This window comes from Carassius carassius, chromosome 23 (genome assembly GCF_963082965.1).
Source record: "Carassius carassius chromosome 23, fCarCar2.1, whole genome shotgun sequence".
NCBI lineage: Eukaryota > Metazoa > Chordata > Actinopteri > Cypriniformes > Cyprinidae > Carassius > Carassius carassius.
Window position 1 is genome coordinate 4493592 of NC_081777.1, and position 25417 is coordinate 4519008.

Here is a 25417-nt window from a genome sequence, read left to right on the forward strand (position 1 = left end):
AGTGGGTGACTGGGACGCTGGACAGGATATTTACACCGGCTGTTCAGATAAAAGATTTGGTTTTCACCTTCCTCACCCCCAATGCCATGCCATCAGGGTGTTTATCTACTGAACGGATGAATGGTTGGGCTGTGGGAGGACTGAGCCAGCAATGGCTGATTGTGTAGTTTGAGATGTGAAGTGATTCGGACAAAGAAAATGCTTTATAGGTCTTCAGCTCTTCATCCGTTACTGCCCACACTACAAATCCCCCTCCAGACCAATAGTCTCCCCTAGCTCTCATTTATGACACTTGAGGCTGTTTTACACAGTTATTTTTGGATATAACAACATCCTTTTGTTAATAAGGAGGAAAAGCTGATTTATATATAGCACAGCTATTAAGACATGTTCAAATCTGTCTTTTCTGAGAATCTTATATATAGGTTATAGGGTCATATTTACATCGCACTAGATAATATGTCAGCTTTGTTTGAGAGGTCTCCCTACTCTGTGAGTGGTTTTGTTTTATCTGCTAGTTATGAATAACTGTTATGTGTAACTTCTCTCTGTCTTTGTGTCCATTCACAGCGGTGGTTATGAGGCCGAAGCGTCAGCAGGAGCTCCGCTGTTGTACAACTGCAGCACTCAGTATCACATACACACACATGGTGTGTTCAGAGGAGTACAGGTAGGTGATTGCAAAAAACACACACTCAAACACAGAGACAAACTCATATCCATTTGACCTGTGCACACACAGACTGGATTCTCACTATAATATAACCACAAAGTCACTTTTTTGATGGGTATGAAGGAACTTTTTTGCAAAATGTGTTTCCTTCTCTCATTATTTGTATTAACCCTTTGCACACAAGTTAAAAACCACCTCAAGTGAGCATAAAAACTTCGGTAGCACTTTATTTTACAGTCCTGTTCCCCATGTACATACTGTGTACTTATTATAGTAATTATAATAACTATGTTATAACTAGGTACTAACCCTGAACCTGCCCCTAAACCTAACCCTACCCCATGTAGTTACCTTGTATTACCAGAACTTTCTTAGATAAATACACTGTAAGTACACTATAAGTACATGTAAGTACACGTACTGTAAAATAAAGTGCAACAATAACTTCTTATTTGCAAATTAAAAGGATATTTTTTTGTTTGTTGGAAATTTGTCACTTTCGTCATTCTTTTCTGATGCGATACTTCAGAATGTGCATAAAAATACGGTGATAGAAACATAGCTACTGCTTCAGTCTGTAGTGTCTGTATGGCCTGGATCAACATCTATCAGAGCCTGAGAAAGCTGATACTGTCCAGAGAATAGTGTGCATGTATGCATGTTTATAACTTTAGTTTAAAGCTTCCCTCTTAAGGCTTTTAAAAGCTAAATTGATATTTAACAGGCCACAAGATAAGAGGCTTTGTTCAGATGCAGAACTCATCCGGGGTTTGGTAACGCAGAAGTTAAAGCAAACAAAGGCTCAGAAGTGCAGAAGAATTGGCAAATAGAGTTTGTTGATTGCCAATTATTCTCTTTTTATTTTTTTCTCCAGGATGTGCGGAGAGTACCAGGCATCGCTCCCTCCATTAAATCATCAGAGAGCAGTGAGAAACGGCCTTTCATGTGTTCTTACCCCGGCTGCAGTAAGAGATACTTCAAACTGTCTCACCTGCAGATGCACGGCAGGAAACACACAGGTGAGACAGACGCCACCATGTGTGGACCATACAAAAAAATACAAATTACAGTAAAACAATAATGGATCAATAAGAGGCTGTTGGAGTCTTTCGAAGATCCTTAAGAGACGTGACATACAGCCAAGTATGGAAAGCCATGCTCAGAATTCGTGCTCTGCATTTAACCCATCCAAAGCACGCACGCACGCACGCGCACACACACACACACACGCGCACACACACACACACACACACACACACACACACACACACACACACACACACACAGCAGTGGGCAACAATTTATGCTGCGGCGCCCAGGGAGCAGTTGGGTGTTCAGTGCTCAAGGGCACCTCAGTCGTGGAATTGCCGGCCCGAGACTCGAACCCACAACCTTAGGTTTAGGAGTCATACTCTCTAATCACTAAGCCATGACTTTTTCCAATGATAGGGGATTACCATAATAGTACCATATTTTGGTGGAAATAATGTTACCATAGCAAATTCTTTGTAAGGGCATCCTCTCAGTTGCTCAAGAATCACCATAATTACTAAGAAACATCTGGAGTGAGTAATTTGTGACCTCATGGCATGTACAGTTTTACAGATAAAGCGATGATTTATGACACTCAGAGCATAACAACAAAATCAAAGCTCAATTCAAACGGCGCCTCCTTGCGGAAGCTTCCTGGTAATGACAGAGACTACAGTCGTGTTCACACATCCATCCGTCCTCTAACACATACTGTGATGTTTCTGTCACACACAGGTGAGAAGCCCTACCAGTGTGACTACACAGGCTGCGGCCGCAGGTTTTCCAGATCTGACCAACTCAAGAGACACCAGCGCAGACACACAGGTCAGACATGTCTCTGCTCTTCAAAACATGTGAGGACAGAAATATAACAGATATGTGGCTCTGAGGTCATTCATATTCCACACTCATAACAGTAAAGGTTCTTTATTGGCATTGATGATAAAGAACCTTTAACATCCATGGAAACTTTTGGTTCTTTATAGTGGAAAAAAGGTTCTTTAGATTAATAAAATGTTCTTCATATGAAACAAAAAACTATTTTGGAAACTGAAAATGGCTCTTCTACAGTATATCACAGAAAAAAAAATGCAAGTATAGTTAACTCTTAAAAGTTACATATACTATAGCTTAGTGTTTAGCATTAAAAGCCTTTAGAATGTACATTTTTCTCTTCTGGAAAAACAGACCAAAAATATTAGCGACACGTCTTGCGCTCAGGGGCTTATCCAAACTATTGTCCGATCAAATACTTTTGAATGAGACCCACCAATTCCAGCTGTCATGAATCCATCACTTGTATAAAGTATACCGTCTCCTGCTTTGCTCCTGCAGGCGTCAAACCCTTTCAGTGTGAGACATGTCAAAGAAAGTTTTCACGCTCAGACCATCTTAAGACCCACACTCGGACTCATACAGGTAAAACAAGTGCGTAAGCCTTTTTTTCAGACTTCTCAAAAACTATTTATTGCATATGCATTGATTTGATTAGAGCGCACCAGTAAAATGTGTTTGTGTGTTTCCTCTCTGGTGGTTGTCAGGTGAGAAGCCGTTCACGTGCCGCTGGCCCAGCTGTCAGAAGAAGTTCTCCCGCTCAGATGAGCTGGTCAGACATCACAGTATGCATCAGAGAAACATGAGCAAACTCCAGTCTGCTGTTTGAGAAACTATACATACACTGTATATAAACACACACACACACACACACTGAAACACACTCAACAGTAAAGACCTGTCAGTCAGTGACCTGCGCTGCTGATCTGATAACATGAATCAAATCATCCCTGTAAGACATGGAACACTGCCTTTCGCTGAAGAATGTGTCTGCATCATTTTGGGTCATCTCATGTTGTAAATAAGTTAGCTTTTTTCCTTTGTAATAGTTATTTTTTATTTTTATTATTTACATATGGACAGTTGATTGCACTGGGTATACTTTTTACTTTTTTTTTTTAATTGGCAAGATGTGGTGGGTCACTTTCATTTCTTAATTTGGAAAATAAATTGTGGATGAGTGAGAAACGGCTAGTGTAAAAATCATACGCACTATAATGCCTTAGTATATATTTTTTAAGTGACAACAGTTGTTCCTAAAATGCCTCTTATATTAAATTACATCATACATTCTCAGGAAATGGATCAAGTTACTATACAAATAAATGTGTGTGTGTTTTAATGTATAATATACATTGAAAAGCATATGTGCATATATACATATGTGTACATATTAGCAAAAACAGATAACTGTTTTTACTCATTTTTTATAAATGTTTTTTTTGTGTTGTTTTTATAGATTTGTGTTAGTTAGCTGTATTTTTTAAGTTTTCATTATTTAATCAAAACAACCCAACTGCAGTTTGATTAATATTAATTGGAATGTAGAATAAAAAACATTTTTTAACATGTTTAAAAATATAGATTTATATAGTAAAAATTGCATACATACAGTAAAATAATATACAGTAAATTGCATACATACTGTACAGTGTACACACATCAGAAATTGTGTATATTATTCAGTGCACAAACCTAAAAAATTTGCATGAAATTGTTAATCAGTAAGACTCCTCATAGCCAATAATAATAATAAAAAATGTGTGTGTATATATAATGTTAAATAATATATAATAATAAATGACTTTAAAAAAGCAACACCTTACTTTTCAATAAACTAACAACTACTTTTTTATGAGCAAAAGTACACTGGAATCATTTCTCCCAAAATTTGGTTTGGAGCATTTATTAAAAACCGTGTACAAAAACAAAACTGCATACAAACGTACACCAATGTGAACACAAGCAAGCAAAGACCCCAGAAACCATTCCAGATCACATGGTCCGGGGTCGCATGGAATGCACCTCTATATACAGATCTAGTCCTCGTTCTGTTTAGCAAACACTGTATACCGTCATGGTTTGACTTCACTGCACAAAAACGGTTAATGATTGTCCTAAAATGAATGAGCACTGAACGCATGCATGGATCAGGAAGACGGTCCGGGCTTTCAACGGCCTTCAAGTTTCTATATACAAAAACACAAAATGCTACTGAGATTTGAACATTTGCATTATTTCTTATTGTCACTATGAAACACAGAAATCTTCAAAGCTTATAGGGTGTGGAACTTTTACTTGTTCTTGCAGAAAAAAAGAAAAAGAAAAGCAAGATCTCTTCAAGATCAAGGAATAAAAATGTAAAATCTTGCTCAGACACACAAATATATACATACACGTACATTCAAGCATCTAGAAATCAAATCGCATTTACGTAACATCAACATTACAAATGACAGCGAAGACTAGACTAAAGTGCGTTATTGTCCAGAAATACTTTGCCGTATCAGAAGGGTCTTCTCATCCTGAGGCAGCAGGTGTTGTCGAGAGGTCAGTGGGAGTGTTAATCGTTTTCAATCATGTAAAAATTACATTAGTCGTTCCGATCAAAAGGAACATCACTTCAGTCAGTATAGTTCCCACCATCAACCCTGATTTGCCGGTTAAGCTCCTCCCCTGCAGGAAGCAAGGACTTTCATTGGTTTGTTCAAGAAGGAGCTGATTGCTTGAGAGGTCTGGAGGATGGACCCTCTTTGGAGGAGTTCCTCACGCAGTCAACTTCATTCGTCCTATAAACGAAGAGAAAAATGTGATAAAGACGCAATCATGACTAATTCAAGAAGCTTTTCCAGTTTACAGGAAGTGCTGGACTTAAAGCATGTTGTTGCAATGGAAACCACAAAACTGAGCAACAACAAAAGAAGAAACCTTATTTTATATTTCACTTACTATCTTACTGCAACTTCTGCACACTATTTTTAACCATGTTTTGAAGTCTAGAAAGCTTGTCTTACGGTTCGGACAACAGGGGGGTTTAGTTAGTCATTTTGTTACTCATTCCTCATGAGAAACACTCGCTCTGCTGAGAAACCAAGTAAGCTGCATACATTATGGCATCATAGACAGATCATTTCTACACAAACACAACCTAATTATGCTGCCAGATAAAAACACGTTTTGGCGTTCACACCAAGATGAACATTCGGTGTGATAAACACTGTTTGAATTAATGTTATTGTATCCATTCAGACAGGGCATGCAGTTTTTTTTTAAAACTGTGATGTATTCTAATCTATTTTCTATTGCACTGAAAAGAATTGGCCAACCAATAAGATTTGGGGATTTGCTCACATGCACAGAGCCGATGTTGTTAGACAAAACGAAAACTGTTGGCGCTAACATATAGGGCTGTGCAAAAAAATCAAATGCGATTTTCATGCGCATCTCATCAGTAAAGGCGCTCCTGTGATTAGGAGTACATCTCCAGCACGTGCGTTCAGATCAGGGTTTTCAAAACAAATCCTGCCCACTTGCTTCTCAAAACTAGCCCAATCACGTTTCCAGGAGTTTCCCCGATAATAAATTGCGTCCCGGGGTTAAAATACACGTTTTTTGGGCAGGGTTGCCTTTGTAAAATTTGCATTTTGGGGCTAAACATCACGTTATTGGGATTGGGGTCGCTTTAACCCACGGACATGAAAAACAACTGTGGACTTGGCAACATTGGTTCAGGCGGAGCGGCATTTACTACACAGAGCCATAGTCCACCGACAACTAACACAAAATGCTTTTAAAATCAACAAAGAATCACCTGCGATTTTGAAATCAATTTTGTGTGGATTTTCTGTAAACTACGGCTCTGTGTAGTAAAGGCCAACCAGTGTTGCCAAGTCTGCGGTTGTTTTTCATGTCCGCGAGTCGAAGCGACCCCAATACCAATAATGTGATGTTTAGCCCCTAAAATGCTAATTTTACCAAGGCAGCCCCCGCCAAAAATTTTTTTTATTTTATCGCCCGGAACGAAACGCGATTGGGCTAGTTTTGAGAAGTAATTGGGCAGGTTTTGTTTTGAAAACCTAGCAATCCTGATCCGAACGCACGTGCTGGAGATATACTACTAATCACAGGAGTGACTTTACTGACCAGATGCGCATGAAAATCGCATTCGATTTTTTTGCACAGCCCTACTAACATATACATGTGTTTTGCTACGCCATCGTGAATGGCAGCGGAAGAATCTGGAGCCGAGCTCTGTTTTGTTTACCGCTGTATTTCTACTGTCCTATAAACACCACCTACTGTCAGAGAGTGAAACTGCATCAGTCTGAAAACAAAAATCACAAGCGAAAAGCTGACCGAATTTTCATCCTGAACCTTCATGTTGGTGTGAACATAACTGGTTCAAACACAAATGTTTGAATTATAGAATACAGTTACAAAATTCATTTCGTTTACAATGAATGTAGATAATTATATACATTTTGTGAGAACATACTGGTAATTCTGACCTCACGGTAAGCGTTCTGAAAAGTTTCCACTTATGCAAAATGAACTTGCTTCTGTATTACTCTCCATGAAAACCTCCAGTTTCACAGCATAGGAAACAACATTAATGGGGCAGTTCAGTTTTTTTTTGCGGATTTGAAATATTTAAATTTGAGTGTGGCAAGCAGTTTTGGGGATTTCAGAAATTCTTCATTTAAGTAGATGGACTTTGCTCTTGGATATCCAAGAGGCCTTGCAAATATGGCTGCAGAGTGAACTGATTCCCAAACTTGCGGTCTTTGCACTTGATCACTTAACTACTTATTAGGAATATGCTGGTATCAAATTTTCTTGTTGCGATTAAATGCTAATGCTTTTATCACGGTATACGTTACAGAAATTTTGTTAAAAAAGTGGAATACAGTATAACAGCTTTAATAACTTTCTTATAACAAAAAAACTATGCAATAACGCAATACAGAAAAATATATAAAGTTAAACGTTTTTCATGGATTAAAGTGCAAAAGAATGATAAAAACCATTTATCATATATCATTACCATGATATATCACATTACCGAATACCGGCACATCTATACTACTTATATGACATATTTCCTGTATTTGGCCCAAGTGTTCAAGTGAGGATGAAGACCACAAGTGTGTGTACAACTTTTCATTACCTGATGAGACTTTAATTTCTGGTGCTTCTAATTAAGTGATAAAAAGCTGTTGCAAATGATGTACAAAATAAATACGTGACCCTGGACCACAAACCAGTCTTAAGTCACTGGGGTAAATTTTTAGCAATAGCCAAAAATACACTGTATGGGTCAAAATTGGTCGCGTGCACACGCTCACTAGATTTTAGAACAAAGCTACTGCAATCAGTATTGAACTCATTTATCCTCACATGACAACAGTGAAATAACATTTGTCACAAAAATAAACATTACTCCGTCACCATCACAGTGCAGCCCAGCCAATCAAAAGCAGAGCTGTAGGTGAAGACATTAAACATCAAAATTATTTTCTCCACTCACTCACTCGCTCTCACACACACACACACACACACACACACACACACACACACACACACACACACACACACACACACACACACACAACACAGACAAACAGTGAATACAGTGCACAGTTGCAAAATCACAAGACAACATATAAATCAACTGGACAAATACAGTAAGCTTGTACAAGGCCAAACAAAACTTAAAAGACACAACAACAAAACAGCAGCTGAGGTCAACCTTTTACACACTCTTTCACACACAAAGCTTCCTGGGGTTAAAGGCGTTAGTGTTAGATGGGTGGGCGTTGACGAGATGACATGTGGGGCACCATGCCATGCTGAGCGGTTCATGCCAAGCGACCAACCACATTAAACCTCACCTACCTGCCCACCGTCCCCAACCAATGGGCTGCTTCTGTCTACCTGTCTATCTGGAAACCAACCAATTACAGCGTCACAATGCAATGAACAGACATCCCCTTCACATAGCGTGACCTGTACTCAACGCACTGTCAGATGCTATGATAATCAAGGCTGTGATTATGAGATTAAGGTATCATTATGTCAGATTATTTACAGAGTCTTATATAAGCAGGTATTTCTGTGTCATGTTGGTTGTTTCTCTGTCTGCTCACCTGTGGACAGCTGACTGTGGGACCTCCGGCGGGTTGTGGGGGTTTTAGAGTTGGAGGAGAGGGTTGAACCTGCGCTGCTGGCCCTTGAGATGGGGAGCGGCACGGGGGTCACGGGAGGAGAGTCCAGCTAAAGGAGAAAAAGATTCTTTTGAACATTTTATCCTGCATTTATAGAAGTTATTTTTTCCCCAAAATATTTTCTTTTTCTTTTTCGTTATACAATTTATTAAAAGTTTATAATCAAATGTATTTAATTTCCCCCAAATTCTATTTTATTTATCCCAAATTATGTTTTCCATTCAATTTTAATAATTAATCAGATTAATTAATAATTGTTAATTAATAGTGTTCCTGTGGCTCAAGTGGTAGAGCATTAGCAAGCGCAATGTTGGTGGTTCGAATCCCAGGGAACACATGATAGGAGAAAATTGTTAGCCTGAATGCAATGTAAGTCGCTTTGGATCCTTAAATTAAATTTTAATTTAATCTGTAATAATCAAAAAGCATGTCTAATTAATTGGAATTGTGCGACATCCAATTTTGCAATTTAGCAAAACTTATAATATAATATATATACTTATAACTTATAACTTGTAATTAATAGCTTAATTAACTTTTAATAACCAGAAAGCATGTTTAAAAAACTAAATTCTGGATTTATAATATATGATACACAGTTCATCATAAAAAACAGAAAAAAACATTTAAGTATTATAAAACTATTAAAACATTACATTTAACTGATTACTTTTTAAAATGTAAATTTGTGTTGTTCAAATTCTAATTCAAAGGGTTTTATTTAGACAATAAAACACCAGGTTCATATTTGTGTTGCCTATGCGAGAACCATACATTTTCCAAAGTAATTTCTCTCATTTTAAAACACAGAAAACACATAATAAAACATCAACAGGAGCTAAGGAATAATGAGTGTACTGATTAGTGTATTATTGAATGAGGCCACTGAAATCTAAAAGATACTACTGATCTAAGACCTGCACAATGATGTGTGTGTTTGTGATGTGTACCTCCACGCTGTCATGAGTTGGAGAGGAGGATGTTGAGGAGGTCTCTGCTTGGCGGCGCGAGGAAGACGAGGGTCCGATCTCAACAGTCCGAACACGCTGAGCGAACTTCAGAGAGCAAACCGACTCACTGATGTTACTCTCTAGAGGAGACACCTGAGATACAGAGAGAAGAGTCTCAGAGTTGTGAGAGCATCAGCATCAGAGGGAATACTGAACTAATGATGTAGGTAGAAAATTCGGTAAACTTGTGATGGGAATCATAATGAATTTAAGCACTGTGGTTCCAATTCAGAAACGACTTAGTTATGATTCCATTAATGATTAAATCTCAATCACACACACACACACACACACACACACACACACACACACACACACACACACACACACAAAACAAGGTGTGTTTATGTCAGAATCACTGTAATTACGTGGATCTGACTCTGAAAAAGCAATCACATCCTTGTAATTACAGCTTGTACAATTTTCTAAATGATCGAGACTTTGAGGCGTTATGTGGAAACACTCAAAATGACTATTTCTGTTCAATAAAACCAAGATTTGGTTACAGTCAATGCCTTATGATACAAAATTAAGACATACACTAGACCCACTATACAGTTTAATGTAGTGAGCACAGAACTGAAATGTCCCACTAAAATTTTTACATTAATTAATAAAGCATTGGCATGACTGTTACTTGTTGTATTGTGGTATTGTCTAGTGATTGCTCTAATGAAATAGATTCATTTTGGAGTTACAGTAACTGTGTTACCATATAAACACAGAATTCTGGGTAGAACATCCCAGGTTGTCATCTAGAAATTACGGTAATTAATCACATGTGGTGAACACAGCTATTGGTAAATTGTGCATAAAATGACCAGGCACATTTATTGGGAAATTAAATATGTTTTGATTTCATTTAATCACAACCGAGTTCTTCAGCATAAGAGGTGATTTCTGTAGCACAAACTGCTTAAAATCCCTGGTCTGCTCGTGCTGTACCAAGTACAGCCTTTATCCCTAAATCCACTCAAAATGTGTAGAGGTTTAAAGTAAGCCTCTGAGCCAGTGGTCCAGCGAGCGCTCACACACCTGCACCATCATGAGGGTCTTGCTGTCTCCACTGAGCGAGTCCTGCAGCAGGTACGTGAGACGCGAGTTCCTGAAGGGCACGTGCGAGTGTTTGGAGCGCAGGGCGTTGATGACGTCACCCAGCGCAGACAGTGATTTGTTGATGCACTGAGCCTCACGCAGACGGCTGCCCTCGGCACCAGATTTGGCAATCCGCTCGGAACCAGCCAGATCCACCAGATTGAGCTTACCTGCAAAAACGAGGACAAAAAGTGAAGGCTTCGTATTTGTATTTGAATGATTTCCTGTTTAAACGAACATTGTGTGTACCTGAGGTGCGGTGGCCCGTGGAAGAGTTGACACCTGCCACCGTGACGATCAGGAGGGCATGAGAGCGAGAGCTGTGCTCGTTTAGATTAGTGCACGCTGTCGCCCTGTTCATGTGACCCAGTTCAAACACCTGCAGGGTCAAAGGTCAGCGATTACAAACAATGAATTAAACTGAAATGGGTTGATGCTCGTCTATATGACAGACCTGGCATCAGAACACTGATTATTGAACACATCTGAACTACACTCACTAAATAACTTCAAAAATTTTACTTTTTTCACATTGTCTGTGTTATACTATAATTGTTCTTGTTATAATATAGTAATAACAGTAAATTATGCATAACAACAAGCAACTAACCTTAATCCCACAGTAAGTATATGATGCTTAGTAATATTACTCAGTGTTTAATTGCACTGATTACACTGTAACAAGGACACCTTAACCCTGTAATATCTGAAATAATACAAATATAATTTTTAAAATGTTTGAAAGGAAACACCTTCACAAAAGCTTGATGCATCGCGTTTGATACTCATGTTTTAACATGATTTTTGATAATAAAAAGCAAAGTTATGCTTACTTTCCATTTGCTTTACAAAAATCTTTAAGCCTGAAGGTACATAACTAAAATGCCTTTTGTTTGCTAAAAATATAAACAATCATGAAGGCATGTAGTAGAAGTTCTGATAATTCAGAGGCCTTAGAAATTTCCATATCCGATATGACACAACACATTTAAAATAAAGACCAAATATGTTTTTAATTATAAAGTATGAAGTATACTAGTAGTAAAAATGAACTTTTTAAAAAGTTTTCAGAGCAATGGATATGCTTTACTTTGTCTGGTCAGACAAAATAAGACAAATTGACCTGCTTTTTCCATTAAAATCTAATCTAAGGTGGTGATATACTGGTTCATTTGTGAAGTTCATGAAGCTGGCTCTAAAGCATGACAGCTAGCATAACTCTGGTTGGATGCTGTGAGCTTCACCTTGTTAATGTCCTCCACACTCTCCACGGTGAACTCTGTGAGTCCTGGCACGTACAGCTGTCCACTGCCATCTGGACACATCTTTATATCCAGCTTCTCACTGGGATTGTCACCCAACAGGTTCCTGTTGGAATCGGATAAAGAAAAATTGATTCATTTCATCAGTTGCCATTAAGGAATGCGCAAAACTTAAATTTCACAGGCGAGCTAAATAATAACCTATGCACATCTGTTTGAGTTACACGACACAGCAGGAGGCAGGACAGGGTTAGCGAATAGACAGTGCAGGGGGAAATGCGTGACGTGTGATCTGTTTGTGTCTTGCAGATGGCCCGAGAGATTTGAAATCTAATCTGCTTTTACATAACTGCTGACCGGCAGAATCTGTGGCAGGTTACACACACTTCACTGTCAACACATTGGGACAATTATATAAAGGAGTGCTGAATGCACTGCAGTGATGAGCAGATCACACTGAAACAGCTCCTGTAGAGCATTTGATGATCCTCATCCTCATCTTCATCATCTGTCCCTCCTGCTGTTACCGTGTAGCTCTGCTTGTGTCTGTGTTTCTCACCGAAGTGTCTCATTGTAGATTTCCACCATGCTGACGGTGATCTTATAGTCCCAGTCAGGCTTTTTCTCCGACACTTCAGAGAAGAGCAGCCGCAGAGCACGCTGGTTAATGCCAGGGTCTTCAGGGACACCCTGCATGAAACACGAGAGACTGACATGAAAATTACACAACCAACATGTTATGACTTATAAACAATAAATGGCTGATATTAAAATTCTATGCTTTTTTTAAGTAAATAAAACATGATGTTTAATAGTATGAATAATTGATATTCACTGATATATATGTTAAAAAAAGATTCGATTTAGAATGATGAAAGTACTGTTACAGTGTTAAAAAGAATAATAAAATATTGTTTTAATATAATAATACATTTTTTATACAAAGCAGCATAAATGACAATACAACAAAAATCTCTAAATATTAAATAATTCTATTAATTAATATAAATAATAAGATTAAATATTAATTAACATGCTCTATATAAATAGTTTAAATATATATTAATATTAATTATATAAATATGAATTAATTAGTAAGTAAATGCAATGCATCATTTTTTGCTACAGAATTCAAATACACAATTAAAAAAAATCTGAGGTCCTAATGGGCTTGTTTTCTTTTAAGACAATAGTTAGTTTGAGGGTGAAGTTTGGGAACATGTGGTATACCTCCATGGTATAGGTCTTCCCAGAGCCAGTCTGCCCATAGGCAAAGATGCATACGTTAAAGCCATCAATACAGGAAGTGACCAGAGACTGCACTTCCCGGAACACCTGTCCAATCACAAGAAAGGGTTTAATAACTGATATAGTAACAAGACTGTGATAGAATATCTGACATAGGAATAAAACAATATTTGAAAACTGATTCAGGCACTAACCTCCTCCTGAGTGGCCTGAGTGGGAAATACTTTGTCAAGTTCAAAGGTCATGAGCTTGCCCTTATTAGACAAGTAGAGAACAGCATCATCATCAGGGTCAAAGGTCACTATGTTTTTGGCGTCAGCAGCATCCGTTTCTCCAGCACAAATGGGACGTACTCTGCACAACACACGGATGTTTCCTGAAAAACAAGATCTTTATAATTAAAATGTCTAATTTCATAGAATCTAACTGCATATGAATCGAACACATTTCCCCAGAGATCTCTGCTGTCTCACCTTTGATGCGCACCAGTTCGTTGTGGCATTTCTTCCTCAGGTTCATCTCGCGCTTGTATTTGCGCAGCAGCTCTTGGTTTGCACTGCTCACCTCTCCAATCACCTGACAGATCTGGAATCACAGACGGACACGACTGATGAGCTGCGGTCAGGCTGATGTGTCGTCAGCTCGTATGCCGTGCTCTCACCTCCTGCTTCGCCTCGGTGATGGCTTTCTCCAGCATGTAAGGGAAGTCCTGCACCTGTCTCTTCAGACAGTTGTAATCACAGGTGAGGGTTCTCAGGGCCGGCTGCAGCGTCAGGAGGTTCATCCGCACACCTGTTGGACAACAATCAAAAGAGTATAATAAACTAATAAAATGAAAAATGTACAAACATATAAACTGAAGCCTTTTTTAGAAACCAGAATAGTTTGGAAACACTTTAATATAGGGACCAATTCTCACTATTAAAGGGTTAGTTCACCCAAAAATGAAAATTAGGCTGTGTTTTTTTATGGATGAGTTCTTTTTTTTGGACTGAAGCAATGCAACACCCGCTGACTGCAATGACATAGCTTGGAATAGCCAGGACAATTTTTAATATAACTCCTAATGGATTCGTCTGAAAGAAGAAAGTCATATACACCTAGGATGCCTTGGGGGTGAGTAAAACTAATTTTCACTTGGGTGAACTAACCCTTTAACTAGTTGCAGTTAGCATGCCTATTATTAACTTATTGGCGGTTTATTTGTGATTATAAAGCACATCCCCAATGCATAACAGGTAAAAGAAAAAAGGCAACAAAAACTATTTAAAGTTTTTTTTTTAATTCAATTTAGTAAAAAGATAATTACACTAATACAGTTGTACAATATTCAAATGAATAATAAATTATGGCATAATAACAATTACAATACAAAAGACAGTACAAATTGCATTATGATACGCTAAACACTTTGGTTTAAGTATATTTCCTGGTTGTTTTACTTTATGGTGTCCATGTTTTAAAATTAATTACACAAATAAGTATTGAGTAATATTCATTAACAACACAAACAATTAAAGGATTTGGTTTATTGTTCATTTCTTGTAACTGTGCATAATTTACTGTTATTACTGTGTGAATATGTTTAACAAGCACACTAAGGGTGTTACCTTTTTTTTTGTTTTGAAAAATGTAATAAGATTACGAGAGGAAAACATGAAAATCCGAATGGGTTTTGTTTAAAAACAATATAATCACTTAGGCCTATTTCTATTTTGACTTGAGGGGGAAACACGACCTGGAATCAAACACGCATCGTCTCACCTGCTAGGTTCTCGTGGACGGCCTTCATCTCGCTCTCTGCTCTGGTGAAAGCCTCCTCGATCACTCTGTTCTTCTCCTCCTCCAGACTCTGCATCTCTGCTTCCAGCTGACCCTGAGCTCTCTCCATCTCACCCTCATACACTAGGATCTGACACACACACACACACACACACACAGAGAGAGAGTACGGTCAACACATCTGACCCCAGTGCCAACAAAATCCTGTGTCACTGAGCTCATAAGTTCTATGCAAATAGTAAATGTTTTAAATGAAATATTACATAAGGTAACACAAAGGAGCTTTTATAATGACAGATTAAATCGCCAACACACTGTTTGATTTGTAGTTTGTACTCAAATGTTTCAAGATCACTGTCAGTGTAAACACCTGTCTACAGACACTGATTTTATCTTATTCAGATTTCATGAGAAAACCAGTTATTTAAACATCTGAAATGGCAAAATATACAATCAAACAGTGCTCAGCGTTGACTTCAAATCACTACAGTAGCATTACAGAACCAAGACTTTCTATATAAATTATAAATCGGTTTATTTCAAAAATGTTATTAAGTTCAGATATTATAATTTAAATAATTTAGTAAAATATATTTCTGAAGCTAAAGCAATGTGTAAATAAAATGTGCTGCAATTGTTATGCATGCATCATATACACAACAAGTCAAACATCTGATATCAGTGATATCATAGATCAGTGTTATATTGGTCATTATGCTTCCTAATATTTCAAAATACCATACCAGCTCACCACTACTTTCCACCTTAATGCTAAATCATCACAATACAATTTTAACACATCACAGATGAGCACAGAGAAATCCTGAGTTTCACCTTATTTGAATAAAATAGCGTTACTTCTGACCAACATAACACAAACCCAGTCATGACTACTAACCAGAGTCATTAGTTAGACTGATCTAATGCCCTTAGTTAAGTGTAAAAAGATCTGTGGGTGGCTGGAGGGCTGTTGGTCACACATGGGAAGGGCATCTGGGGTCACGCACAATCAATACATTTGAAGTACACAACGGGGGTGACGGTGACTATTTCACAGTACGTTACATGGGATCACTACTGCAGGTAGAATAAAGTGTATCCCTCAAGGGAACGTGAGCTAGTTACTCTGCAAAGTTTCAGGGTTTCACAGGTCAAAAATGAGCATGAGCCAACACGAATCTCCATTTTGGAATGGCACTTAAAATGGGACAGAGACACAGAAGTCTGCTCACTGTAAACCGCTTCTTATAATCACAGTTGGAATCTGACCCATGACACATTTTTGACCTTTGACCCCTGCAGAGTAATCTGGCCGACCTTGGCGAGTCTGTGGGTGACCTCGGTGTTACCCCCCCCCACAGCCTTGGAGAGCAGGCCATACAGACGGCCACGGTCCGTCCTCAGCTGAAAGGCAAGTGAAGAGAGAGCCGTTAACCTGCTCTGTCACAACACCGACATCAGACAGGCCTGAAACTAGAGCCTTGTGATTCCCACAGAGAGAATCCTGGAGTCCAGTCAGAAAACATGGAGTTTACAGAATAATGTGGAATGTTGGATGAAGAAATCAAAATTAGGGCTGAATAATCAATCAAATAACCTTATGGATTAGTGTCTCTGAAGAGGTTAAAGACTGCGATTTAAATATTAAGTCTGCATGTGCTAGCTTGAATTCTGTGCGAATGAGCGGCACAGTTTCATCTACTAAACATACTGAATCCTGTGTGATGCTTATGGAGTTATCAGCATCTGTTGTTTCACTATACGAGCACACAAACTTCATCTCCAGAGCTGCTCTGAGAGTCACTTCACCAGCATTTTACCATTTAATAAAAACTATAACCAGATACACAACTTCACTACAACCGGCCAAAATAAAAGTTAGGTTTAACTAAGTTATGACAGAATTATAGTAATACTGTACAACAGATAATATAAATACAATAACAATAACACAGTTTGTTAATTTTTTGAAGGAATATCACACAATATATGCGTTTTTCATTCATATTTTAAGCAAAAACTTCCTTTGCCAAAATTTCATTAAATTTGATTATGTAAGATTAAATAACTTTATCTTTATGCATTCATTTGATTACCACCATTTTTGATGATAAACGTGTATTATATAAAACACATTCTAGAAAAAAGAACAGATTTCTGAAAAAGCACTTCAGAGTATTATTGTTAACGTCTTAATTCGATATGAAATTGTTAAAGTCCTATTTAATTCATTTCATTTGAATTAAAATCCAGCCAATTTAAAAGTGAAACACAATTTTGGGGGGAAAATAGGAAGGATTTATAGGATTCTATTAAACTTACAGCAAGTGAAGAGAGAGCCGTTAACCTGCTCTGTCACAACACCGACATCAGACAGGCCTGAAACTAGAGCCTTGTGATTCCCACAGAGAGAATCCTGGAGTCCAGTCAGAAAACATGGAGTTTACAGAATAATGTGGAATGTTGGATGAAGAAATCAAAATTAGGGCTGAATAATCAATCAAATAACCTTATGGATTAGTGTCTCTGAAGAGGTTAAAGACTGCGATTTAAATATTAAGTCTGCATGTGCTAGCTTGAATTCTGTGCGAATGAGCGGCACAGTTTCATCTACTAAACATACTGAATCCTGTGTGATGCTTATGGAGTTATCAGCATCTGTTGTTTCACTATACGAGCACACAAACTTCATCTCCAGAGCTGCTCTGAGAGTCACTTCACCAGCATTTTACCATTTAATAAAAACTATAACCAGATACACAACTTCACTACAACCGGCCAAAATAAAAGTTAGGTTTAACTAAGTTATGACAGAATTATAGTAATACTGTACAACAGATAATATAAATACAATAACAATAACACAGTTTGTTAATTTTTTGAAGGAATATCACACAATATATGCGTTTTTCATTCATATTTTAAGCAAAAACTTCCTTTGCCAAAATTTCATTAAATTTGATTATGTAAGATTAAATAACTTTATCTTTATGCATTCATTTGATTACCACCATTTTTGATGATAAACGTGTATTATATAAAACACATTCTAGAAAAAAGAACAGATTTCTGAAAAAGCACTTCAGAGTATTATTGTTAACGTCTTAATTCGATATGAAATTGTTAAAGTCCTATTTAATTCATTTCATTTGAATTAAAATCCAGCCAATTTAAAAGTGAAACACAATTTTGGGGGGAAAATAGGAAGGATTTATAGGATTCTATTAAACTTACAGCAAACCACTCGGCCTTTGAGAAGACATGAGATCAGATATCAACAGGCCACCACAGACGGGGTCAGATCTGAGCAGCAGTTGGCCACATGAGAATTCAGTGGTGAGTGTGGTACCTGCTGGCGGAGCTGACTGCTGCTTCTCTGGGACTCGTGCAGCTGCTGCTCCAGCTCTCTGAGGAGCTGCCTCTGAACACTCAGCTGCTCCTGCAGAGCATGATTACGGCCCTGAGCCTCCATTAAAGCCTGCTTACACTGGGCCGACTCCACTTCAACCGTCTTGGTCACATACTGCAGGAAGAGTGAGAAACACATTAAATCACTTCAGCTGGGAGAAGTGCATCTTGTTTTTGGTCAGAGGCACAGAATCAATATATTTGGTGCATTCCTTAATGCAAGTGTCCTGTGACTTCTCAGAGTATTTGTTGTTGTAAATGTGAAGAGAGTATGCGCAGTCTGAAGTGGTAATAGAGGGGACTACACAATACACTGTACACAAACTGTGTTTGCTAATCTGGGGCCAATTTTGCACATCATCTTTTAATTAAAATAGATGTATATCGCTTTATTTACACTACCAGTCAAAAATTTGAAATAATTGAGATTTTTTTTTTTTTTTTTTTTTTTTAAGAAGTCTGTTTCGCTCAAAAAGTTTGCATTTCTATGATATAAAATATTATAAAAATAGTAAATTGGACACGATTACAACATTTAATGTTTGACTGTGAGTGAGTTGGTGATCATTACATATAGAGAAATTGTTTATTTGGAAAAATCTGTATTAGATTCATAACTTTTTGTATTATTTTTATTTATTTAAAACAAATGTTTTTGATTCTTACTGCTGTGATCCTTTAAATTAACTGCCTTAGATTACTCTTTTTAGGAACATTTTTTTCTATTTATTATTATTTTGTCTACTTTAAATTCGCTTTACTATTGTTTTCTTGACATTTTTGCCTTATTCAAAAAAAAAAAAAAAAAAGGATTTGTAAACTATTTTTAAAAAAAGAAAGAAGACAAAACTAATTTTCTGCAAAGAGTCTCTATAATAGCATTTCAAGATTACATTTTAATAAAACATATCTCAATATAATGTCAATATTCTGAAGCCAGAGGTCATATCTGTTAGGCTTAATCTACATTGGGATGTATCATTTAAGAAAAATTACCATTCCAATGCACGGTAAGAAAGAAATTACAGTAATCTGCGGCTCATGACGAATAACAGTCAATTATATATTATAGGTTATGTTTCTTAAATGAAACATCCTCAATGACATCAGCAGCTGACAAATGCAACCTCCGCGCAGAGCAGGCTTTGAAACGAGACACGACCACTGCTTCATTAGCACACTCTCACCTTGACCTGTGGTGTCAGAGCAGCCTGGCGAGACAGAGCCTCCTCAGCATCCTGAAGCCGTGAGGTCAGCTGCTCCTCGCTCTGGCTCCTGAGACGTGACGCTTCTTCCAGCTGCTGCTGGAGCTCCTGTCTGTGCTGTGCAGTCTCCTCCAGCCGCTGCTGCAGCTGAACCACTGCACCCGTCCTCTCCTGCACCTGCTGCTCCAGCGCTGCCAGTCGCCGCTCTCGCTCGCAGCACTCCTCGTCCTTACGACACAGCTCTCCACGCAGGACCTCCACATCCTGGGACAGCAGACAGAGAGAGGAGCGTTACAGGACAGCTGGGAAACACTACAACATTTATAACACCCAGTAATTATGATCTCAGTATGGATCGTATGTGAGGTTGAAGTGATTTCTGGCTGTGAGTACCTGTCTGTGTGGGCAGTGGCCAGCAGAGCAGCTGGTCTGGGTCTGACTGACCCTCAGCTCCTGTTTGAGCCGCTGGTTCTCAGTCTCCAGCACCTCGAGCTGTTTCTCCAGATCTGTCGCCCCCTAGACACACACATATACATTTACTTAGCTAAATGAGGACTTACTAGTGACTTCTAATAGTTTTGTATACTAACTATAGTTACTTTTGGCAAATTCTAACCCAAAGCCTCTGCATATCCCAGCAATCTTTATACTGGGGGGAAAACATAAAAAAAAAAAAAAAAAAATTTTTTTTAAAAGAATTTTCAATGTGTGATTAAATTTGGATCAGTTACTATGAGCAAATGTTCATTACAGTAATGACACTCAATAGTAAAAAATGTGCACTGCATATGCATTTTGAGTCATATTTTTGAAAAAGTATCTTATGCTCACCAAGGCCGCGTTTATTTGATCCTAAATACCATAAAACTGTCAAATATTTCAAAGTAACTGTTTTCTATTTGACTATATTTTAAAATGTAATTTATTTCTGAAACAGTTTATGATCAATGTTGAAAACAGACTTTGCTGCTTAACATTTTTGTGGAAACAGTGATACATTTTTTTAGGGAAAGAAAGTTAAGAAACAGCATTTATTTGAAGGAAATCTTTTGTAACATTAAGAATGTCTTTACAGTCACATTTGAGCAATTTAATGCGTCCTTGTTTTGTTTTTTTTAATGTGAAAGTTTTTTTGAACGATTGAGTAACTTAACAGTTATTTTTATTTTATGCATTAAATAAATGTTAATTATCTTTCCAAAATAAGGTGAGGTTTTATTATATTTGGCATTCTTTGGAAGTTGTACAGTACAGTTAAGTACACTTCAGTGCCAGTTGTAAATCTTCCAGGGCTGAAGGCTTGCAGTACAGTCCTCTGCTATCAACAAAACAAAACTAGATCACCATAAAACTAAATCTGGTCAGGTCTAATTAAACTACAGAAATGTGGTTCACACAAGTGTGGTGTCTTTAGCCCACCAGGATCAGGTGATTTCTACACTCTCCCCGTCCCTAATAATTCAGTCTCACCAGCTCAGAGCGCAGTCTCTCCACCTCCTGCGTCTGATCCACTAGTTTCTCCTCCAGCTCCTTGACCTACAAAACCACAAACCAACAGCATTATTCAGCCAAATCCCTTTACAAAAATGAGTCAGTAAGTGTCATACATCTGCCCTCATGTTGTATCGATCCATTTTAATCTAACCAGACAGAAACAATGAATATCAATGCATAAAAGGTCACAATACATGGTGGCTGAGGAATGTAAATGATCTGGTGGTGCTCTTGTGAGTCTGGCTGGAAAACTGAGCTCTATTCTGTGTGTGTGTGTGTTTAACGTACCTGTGTGCGCAGCCCTGTAATGAGAGCGAGTTGTTCTCCCGTGTCTTTTTGCAGTTGCTCCTGTGAGTGAACTTTACTCACTTGTACAGCGCTGGGAAAATCCACAGGCCTCCGTGTCAAAACACTAGAGCTCCTCACACCTACACACACACACACATACACACACACACACACACACACACACTTTATGACATGCAAGCAGCTTTTTCTAATTTTAGGTCACAAGATAAGTAAATAAATATATTTATAAAAAAAAAAATTAATGAAAATGTAAAGAAATATAAATTGTATAATTAAAATATTTATTAATAATGTATGCAATTATGTAACGTTTCCACAATCTGAAAAGCAATAATGAACTTGCTTTTTTTGAAGAAAAAAAAGACAACCTACTCATTTAATTTTAATCTCATATGACTTTTATTATTTGTTTTTTATATATAAATATAATTAAAAAAAATATATAATAGCTAATAATAATAAGGTAATACTTTGTTGAGGTTTATTTTATTGTTGCACTCTAATCCGAACCCTAACCATATAGTAAGTACATGTAGTTAATTAATATTACTCAGTACTTAAAAGGTATTATCACACTGTAACAAGGATACCTTAAAATAAAGTGTAACCAATAACAATAATGAAAAAAAAAAAAAGAAAAAAAATTTATATTATATATATATATATATATATATATATATATATGTGTGTGTATGCACACACACACACAAACACATATAAATAAAAACAATCTCATGTCAGGACTCTCTCTCTCTCTCTCACCTGTAGGTGACTCAGCTTGGTTGAGCTGGCCGTCCTGCAGTCTGAGCTGCTCTTGAGGTTCTTGGTTTATGGATGAATGATCCTCGTTCTGGTGGTTGTCTTGGTCGAGCTGGTGGTCGTGTGTCTGCAGTTGCTGTAGCAGGAGTCTTTTTGTGGCGTCCTCGCTGCGCAAACGTGCCTGGAACTCACAAACTCTCTCCTGCAGCGTCTGCACAAACATGAACAAGAAACCATGAATGCCAGCCCTGCTCACACAACCTCAACTATGAGGGAAAAACTACAATCTTTTAAAGAGGAAAGGGTAGGTCACACACAGGTTGATTTCTTTTTCTTTTTTTATAGCAGCAGCGTTCATGCAAAAAAAATTATAATAATAATAGTGAAAAAAAGCATAATTTACTCCTTTCTGTGTTGCTTTATGATTTTGCGGTAACACAAAGAACAACCAGGACCATCTACAAAAATGTGAGATCAACAGAATAAAAGAAAATCAAAACAAGTTTGGAATGAGAGTAAATGAAGACCAAATTTAACTAATCCTTCACAAGAAAGCTTGATGGGCAAGTGTCTATTCCTACTGGCACAAATTACCTTGGACACTCAAGATGACTACAAAACCTCTAATAGAGACATTTAAGCAAACAGGGTGGATCTATGAACATAAGAGACTTTACTGCTGTACAGTGTGCTTTGTAAAGATGACGTCAGAACGACACAAAGTAGCTCACAGCTAAGCACAAAGAAAGAATCAGAGGGAATTACGTAGGCAGACGTTCAGGAGCAGGACAAAGTAACCTTCTGTACAGGTGAAATGGTGAGAAGCCAGCACAGAGACACACAAATGAAAAAAAAGAGGGAAAAATGAGAAGAGAGAAGCAGGAAAACAAAAAGATCAGTGGTGTGACACTTATGGACAAATTCTGAAACGGCGAATCAAACAAATTAACTCTACCTCAAATATCAGGAATAATGAGCACAGACCAACCCACTGAGATGAAGCTATTGTTTATTTGAAGATTTGATGTCTTAAAATCCTTAGACTGGAAATCATTGCCGCTTCACAGGTAACACTGCCTGGTCAACACAGATAGATCTAGAGAAGCACATACACAAAGCTATCCCATGTCTAAACTATTGTTTGTATTGAGAAGAGTCGTCAATGCATTGAAAGGCTGCGGCTGGGGCACACCACACATGTGATCTCCAGCCAATCGGATCGCTCCTGTGCTCACGGTATGTTGAAAAGACTGAAAATTCCAGCGCACTCAAATCTCCCTCCAGATTCTTTTTCAGAGATGTTTATCCACCCTTGGAGAATAAAGAGAGGAGGACTGCACTCCTAATGCTTCACTAACTAACAGTGGATCGTGTTATGTAACTCCAGCCATATCTAGGGACCAGGGGCCGGTTTCACTTGCTGTGCGCAACTTAGCCTAGTTTTGACACAAAGGAGCACAAAGTTTCAGCTAATGCATTTACACAAGCCTCCGACCAGGAGTAATGGCTGGAATAAAACAAACTCTTCACTTGACAGACTTCAATGTTTACACTTGTTAATAAATGACTTTGTTAGTGACTCTTCAATGTGAACCCAATCTAAGCAGCAACCGTGTGTTCATCATTGTCCTTAAACAAAAAACAACAAAAATCTTAATATCTTACGTTTCTGTATCAGCATTTATTTATTGATCCTTATTAAGTTTTAAGTTTCAGAATTTTACTTGCATAAAAAAAAATAAACTTAAGCTATCCAAGTTATCTATGGAATATTACATAGTATCTCAAATGGAAACATTAATGTCGTTAGAATCAAAAAGGCCTATAGATTGAAATTCACAGCATAAATACAACTTTCGCTCACATATTTAAACGCTGCTATTGGATTATTGAGGGTACATGTCATATGTGACTACGAATTACAGAGTTTACGACCTACTAACTACATTCTGCCAATCTAATAAACCAACTGAAATGTGATTTGCCTGCAGATGTTGCTCTGAGGGAATCTTACACTGAAACACTCGGACCCAGTTTACAGAGAACCTGAGCAACCAGGTCCTCCGAGAAACCCAAAAGCTGATAACATTGTTTAAACACAGAGACAGCGCTGCCTGTTAGCTGTGACTTATTAACCCTGTGAAACCAATTACGCAAAGATCACACAGTTACAGAACAGACCAGTCACACAGAAACCAGCTCCTGAATGAATGATCTGGTGAACACTGTCTCACAGAAACAAAGACAGCTGAGAGTTTAATGTGTATATAGTACCATTTAAAGTTTGGATTGGTAGGATGTGTTAATGTTTCTGAAAAGAAGTCTCTTATGCTCACCAAGGCTACAATTCATTGACCATAAATACAGTAAAATTATTAAAACTGAAATATTTTTATACCTTGATAACGATTTCTATTTTAAAATATGTGACCTTGGACCACAAAACCAGTCTTAAGTCACTGGGGTATATTTGTAGCAATTGCCAAAAAAATTATAGATTTTTCTTTTATGCCAAAAATCATTAGGATATTAAATAATATGTTCCATGAAGATATTTGGTAAATTTCCTAATGTAAATATATCAAAACTTAATTTTTGATTAGTAATATGCATTGCTAAGGACTTAATTTGGACAAATTTAAAAGTTGATTTTCTCAGTATTTAGATTTTTTTTTCACCCTCAGATTCCAGATTTTCAAATAGTTGTATCTCGGCCAAATATTGTCCGATCCTAACAAACCAGACATCATTGGAAATGTATTCAGCTTTCACATGAATTTCAAAGAATTTACCCTTATAGCTGGTTTTGTGGTCCAGGGTCACATTTAAAAAAAATAATTTATTCCTGTGACGGTAAAGCTGAATTTTTATTCTTCAGTGTGGATGCATTTTTTCAGGATTCGTTGATGAAAGTAAAAAAAAAAAAATTTATTTGGAAGAAAAAAAACTTTTTAACATTATAAACTTTCAAATGGTAGTGTAAATATTCTACTACACATAATATGAAAATAATGTGTTGCAGTAAATCCCTAAACCCAGTTATAAGCAGTTGTAACAGTGATGCTTGCCTTAATGAAAACAA

General features: G+C 37.5%; 2 protein-coding genes across 9 annotated transcripts in view; one reads left to right on the plus strand and one right to left on the minus strand.

The window, feature by feature from the left end:
• Window positions 1–3840, plus strand: part of LOC132101245 (Wilms tumor protein homolog) — a 13336-nt gene extending 9496 nt beyond the window's left edge. Inside the window, exons 5-9 of one of the 2 annotated variants that reach the window (XM_059506022.1) lie at window positions 571–670; window positions 1548–1692; window positions 2441–2530; window positions 3041–3124; window positions 3247–3840. In XM_059506022.1, coding sequence (XP_059362005.1) covers window positions 571–670; window positions 1548–1692; window positions 2441–2530; window positions 3041–3124; window positions 3247–3368 — 541 coding nt within the window. In that variant the 3' untranslated portion in view covers window positions 3369–3840. Of the gene's footprint in view, window positions 1–570; window positions 671–1547; window positions 1693–2440; window positions 2531–3040; window positions 3134–3246 lie in introns of both variants that reach the window. The other variant, XM_059506021.1, reaches the window with a different exon arrangement.
• Window positions 3841–4429: 589 nt separating this feature from the next.
• LOC132101246 (kinesin-like protein KIFC3) overlaps window positions 4430–25417 on the minus strand; it is a 45589-nt gene continuing 24601 nt past the window's right edge. For 6 of the 7 annotated variants that reach the window (XM_059506027.1, XM_059506023.1, XM_059506029.1 and 3 more), the window contains 19 exons: window positions 22339–22546; window positions 21556–21695; window positions 21244–21309; window positions 20167–20289; window positions 19756–20037; window positions 18510–18683; window positions 15143–15290; window positions 14040–14170; window positions 13852–13963; window positions 13573–13754; window positions 13361–13465; window positions 12690–12820; window positions 12113–12236; window positions 11118–11247; window positions 10809–11038; window positions 9714–9866; window positions 8686–8812; window positions 8435–8481; window positions 4430–5328 (listed from right to left, as the gene is read on the minus strand). In XM_059506027.1, the coding sequence (XP_059362010.1) occupies window positions 5320–5328; window positions 8435–8481; window positions 8686–8812; window positions 9714–9866; window positions 10809–11038; window positions 11118–11247; window positions 12113–12236; window positions 12690–12820; window positions 13361–13465; window positions 13573–13754; window positions 13852–13963; window positions 14040–14170; window positions 15143–15290; window positions 18510–18683; window positions 19756–20037; window positions 20167–20289; window positions 21244–21309; window positions 21556–21695; window positions 22339–22546 (2622 nt within the window). In that variant the 3' untranslated portion in view covers window positions 4430–5319. The remainder of the gene's footprint in view (window positions 5329–8434; window positions 8482–8685; window positions 8813–9713; window positions 9867–10808; window positions 11039–11117; window positions 11248–12112; window positions 12237–12689; window positions 12821–13360; window positions 13466–13572; window positions 13755–13851; window positions 13964–14039; window positions 14171–15142; window positions 15291–18509; window positions 18684–19755; window positions 20038–20166; window positions 20290–21243; window positions 21310–21555; window positions 21696–22338; window positions 22547–25417) is intronic. The other variant, XM_059506024.1, reaches the window with a different exon arrangement.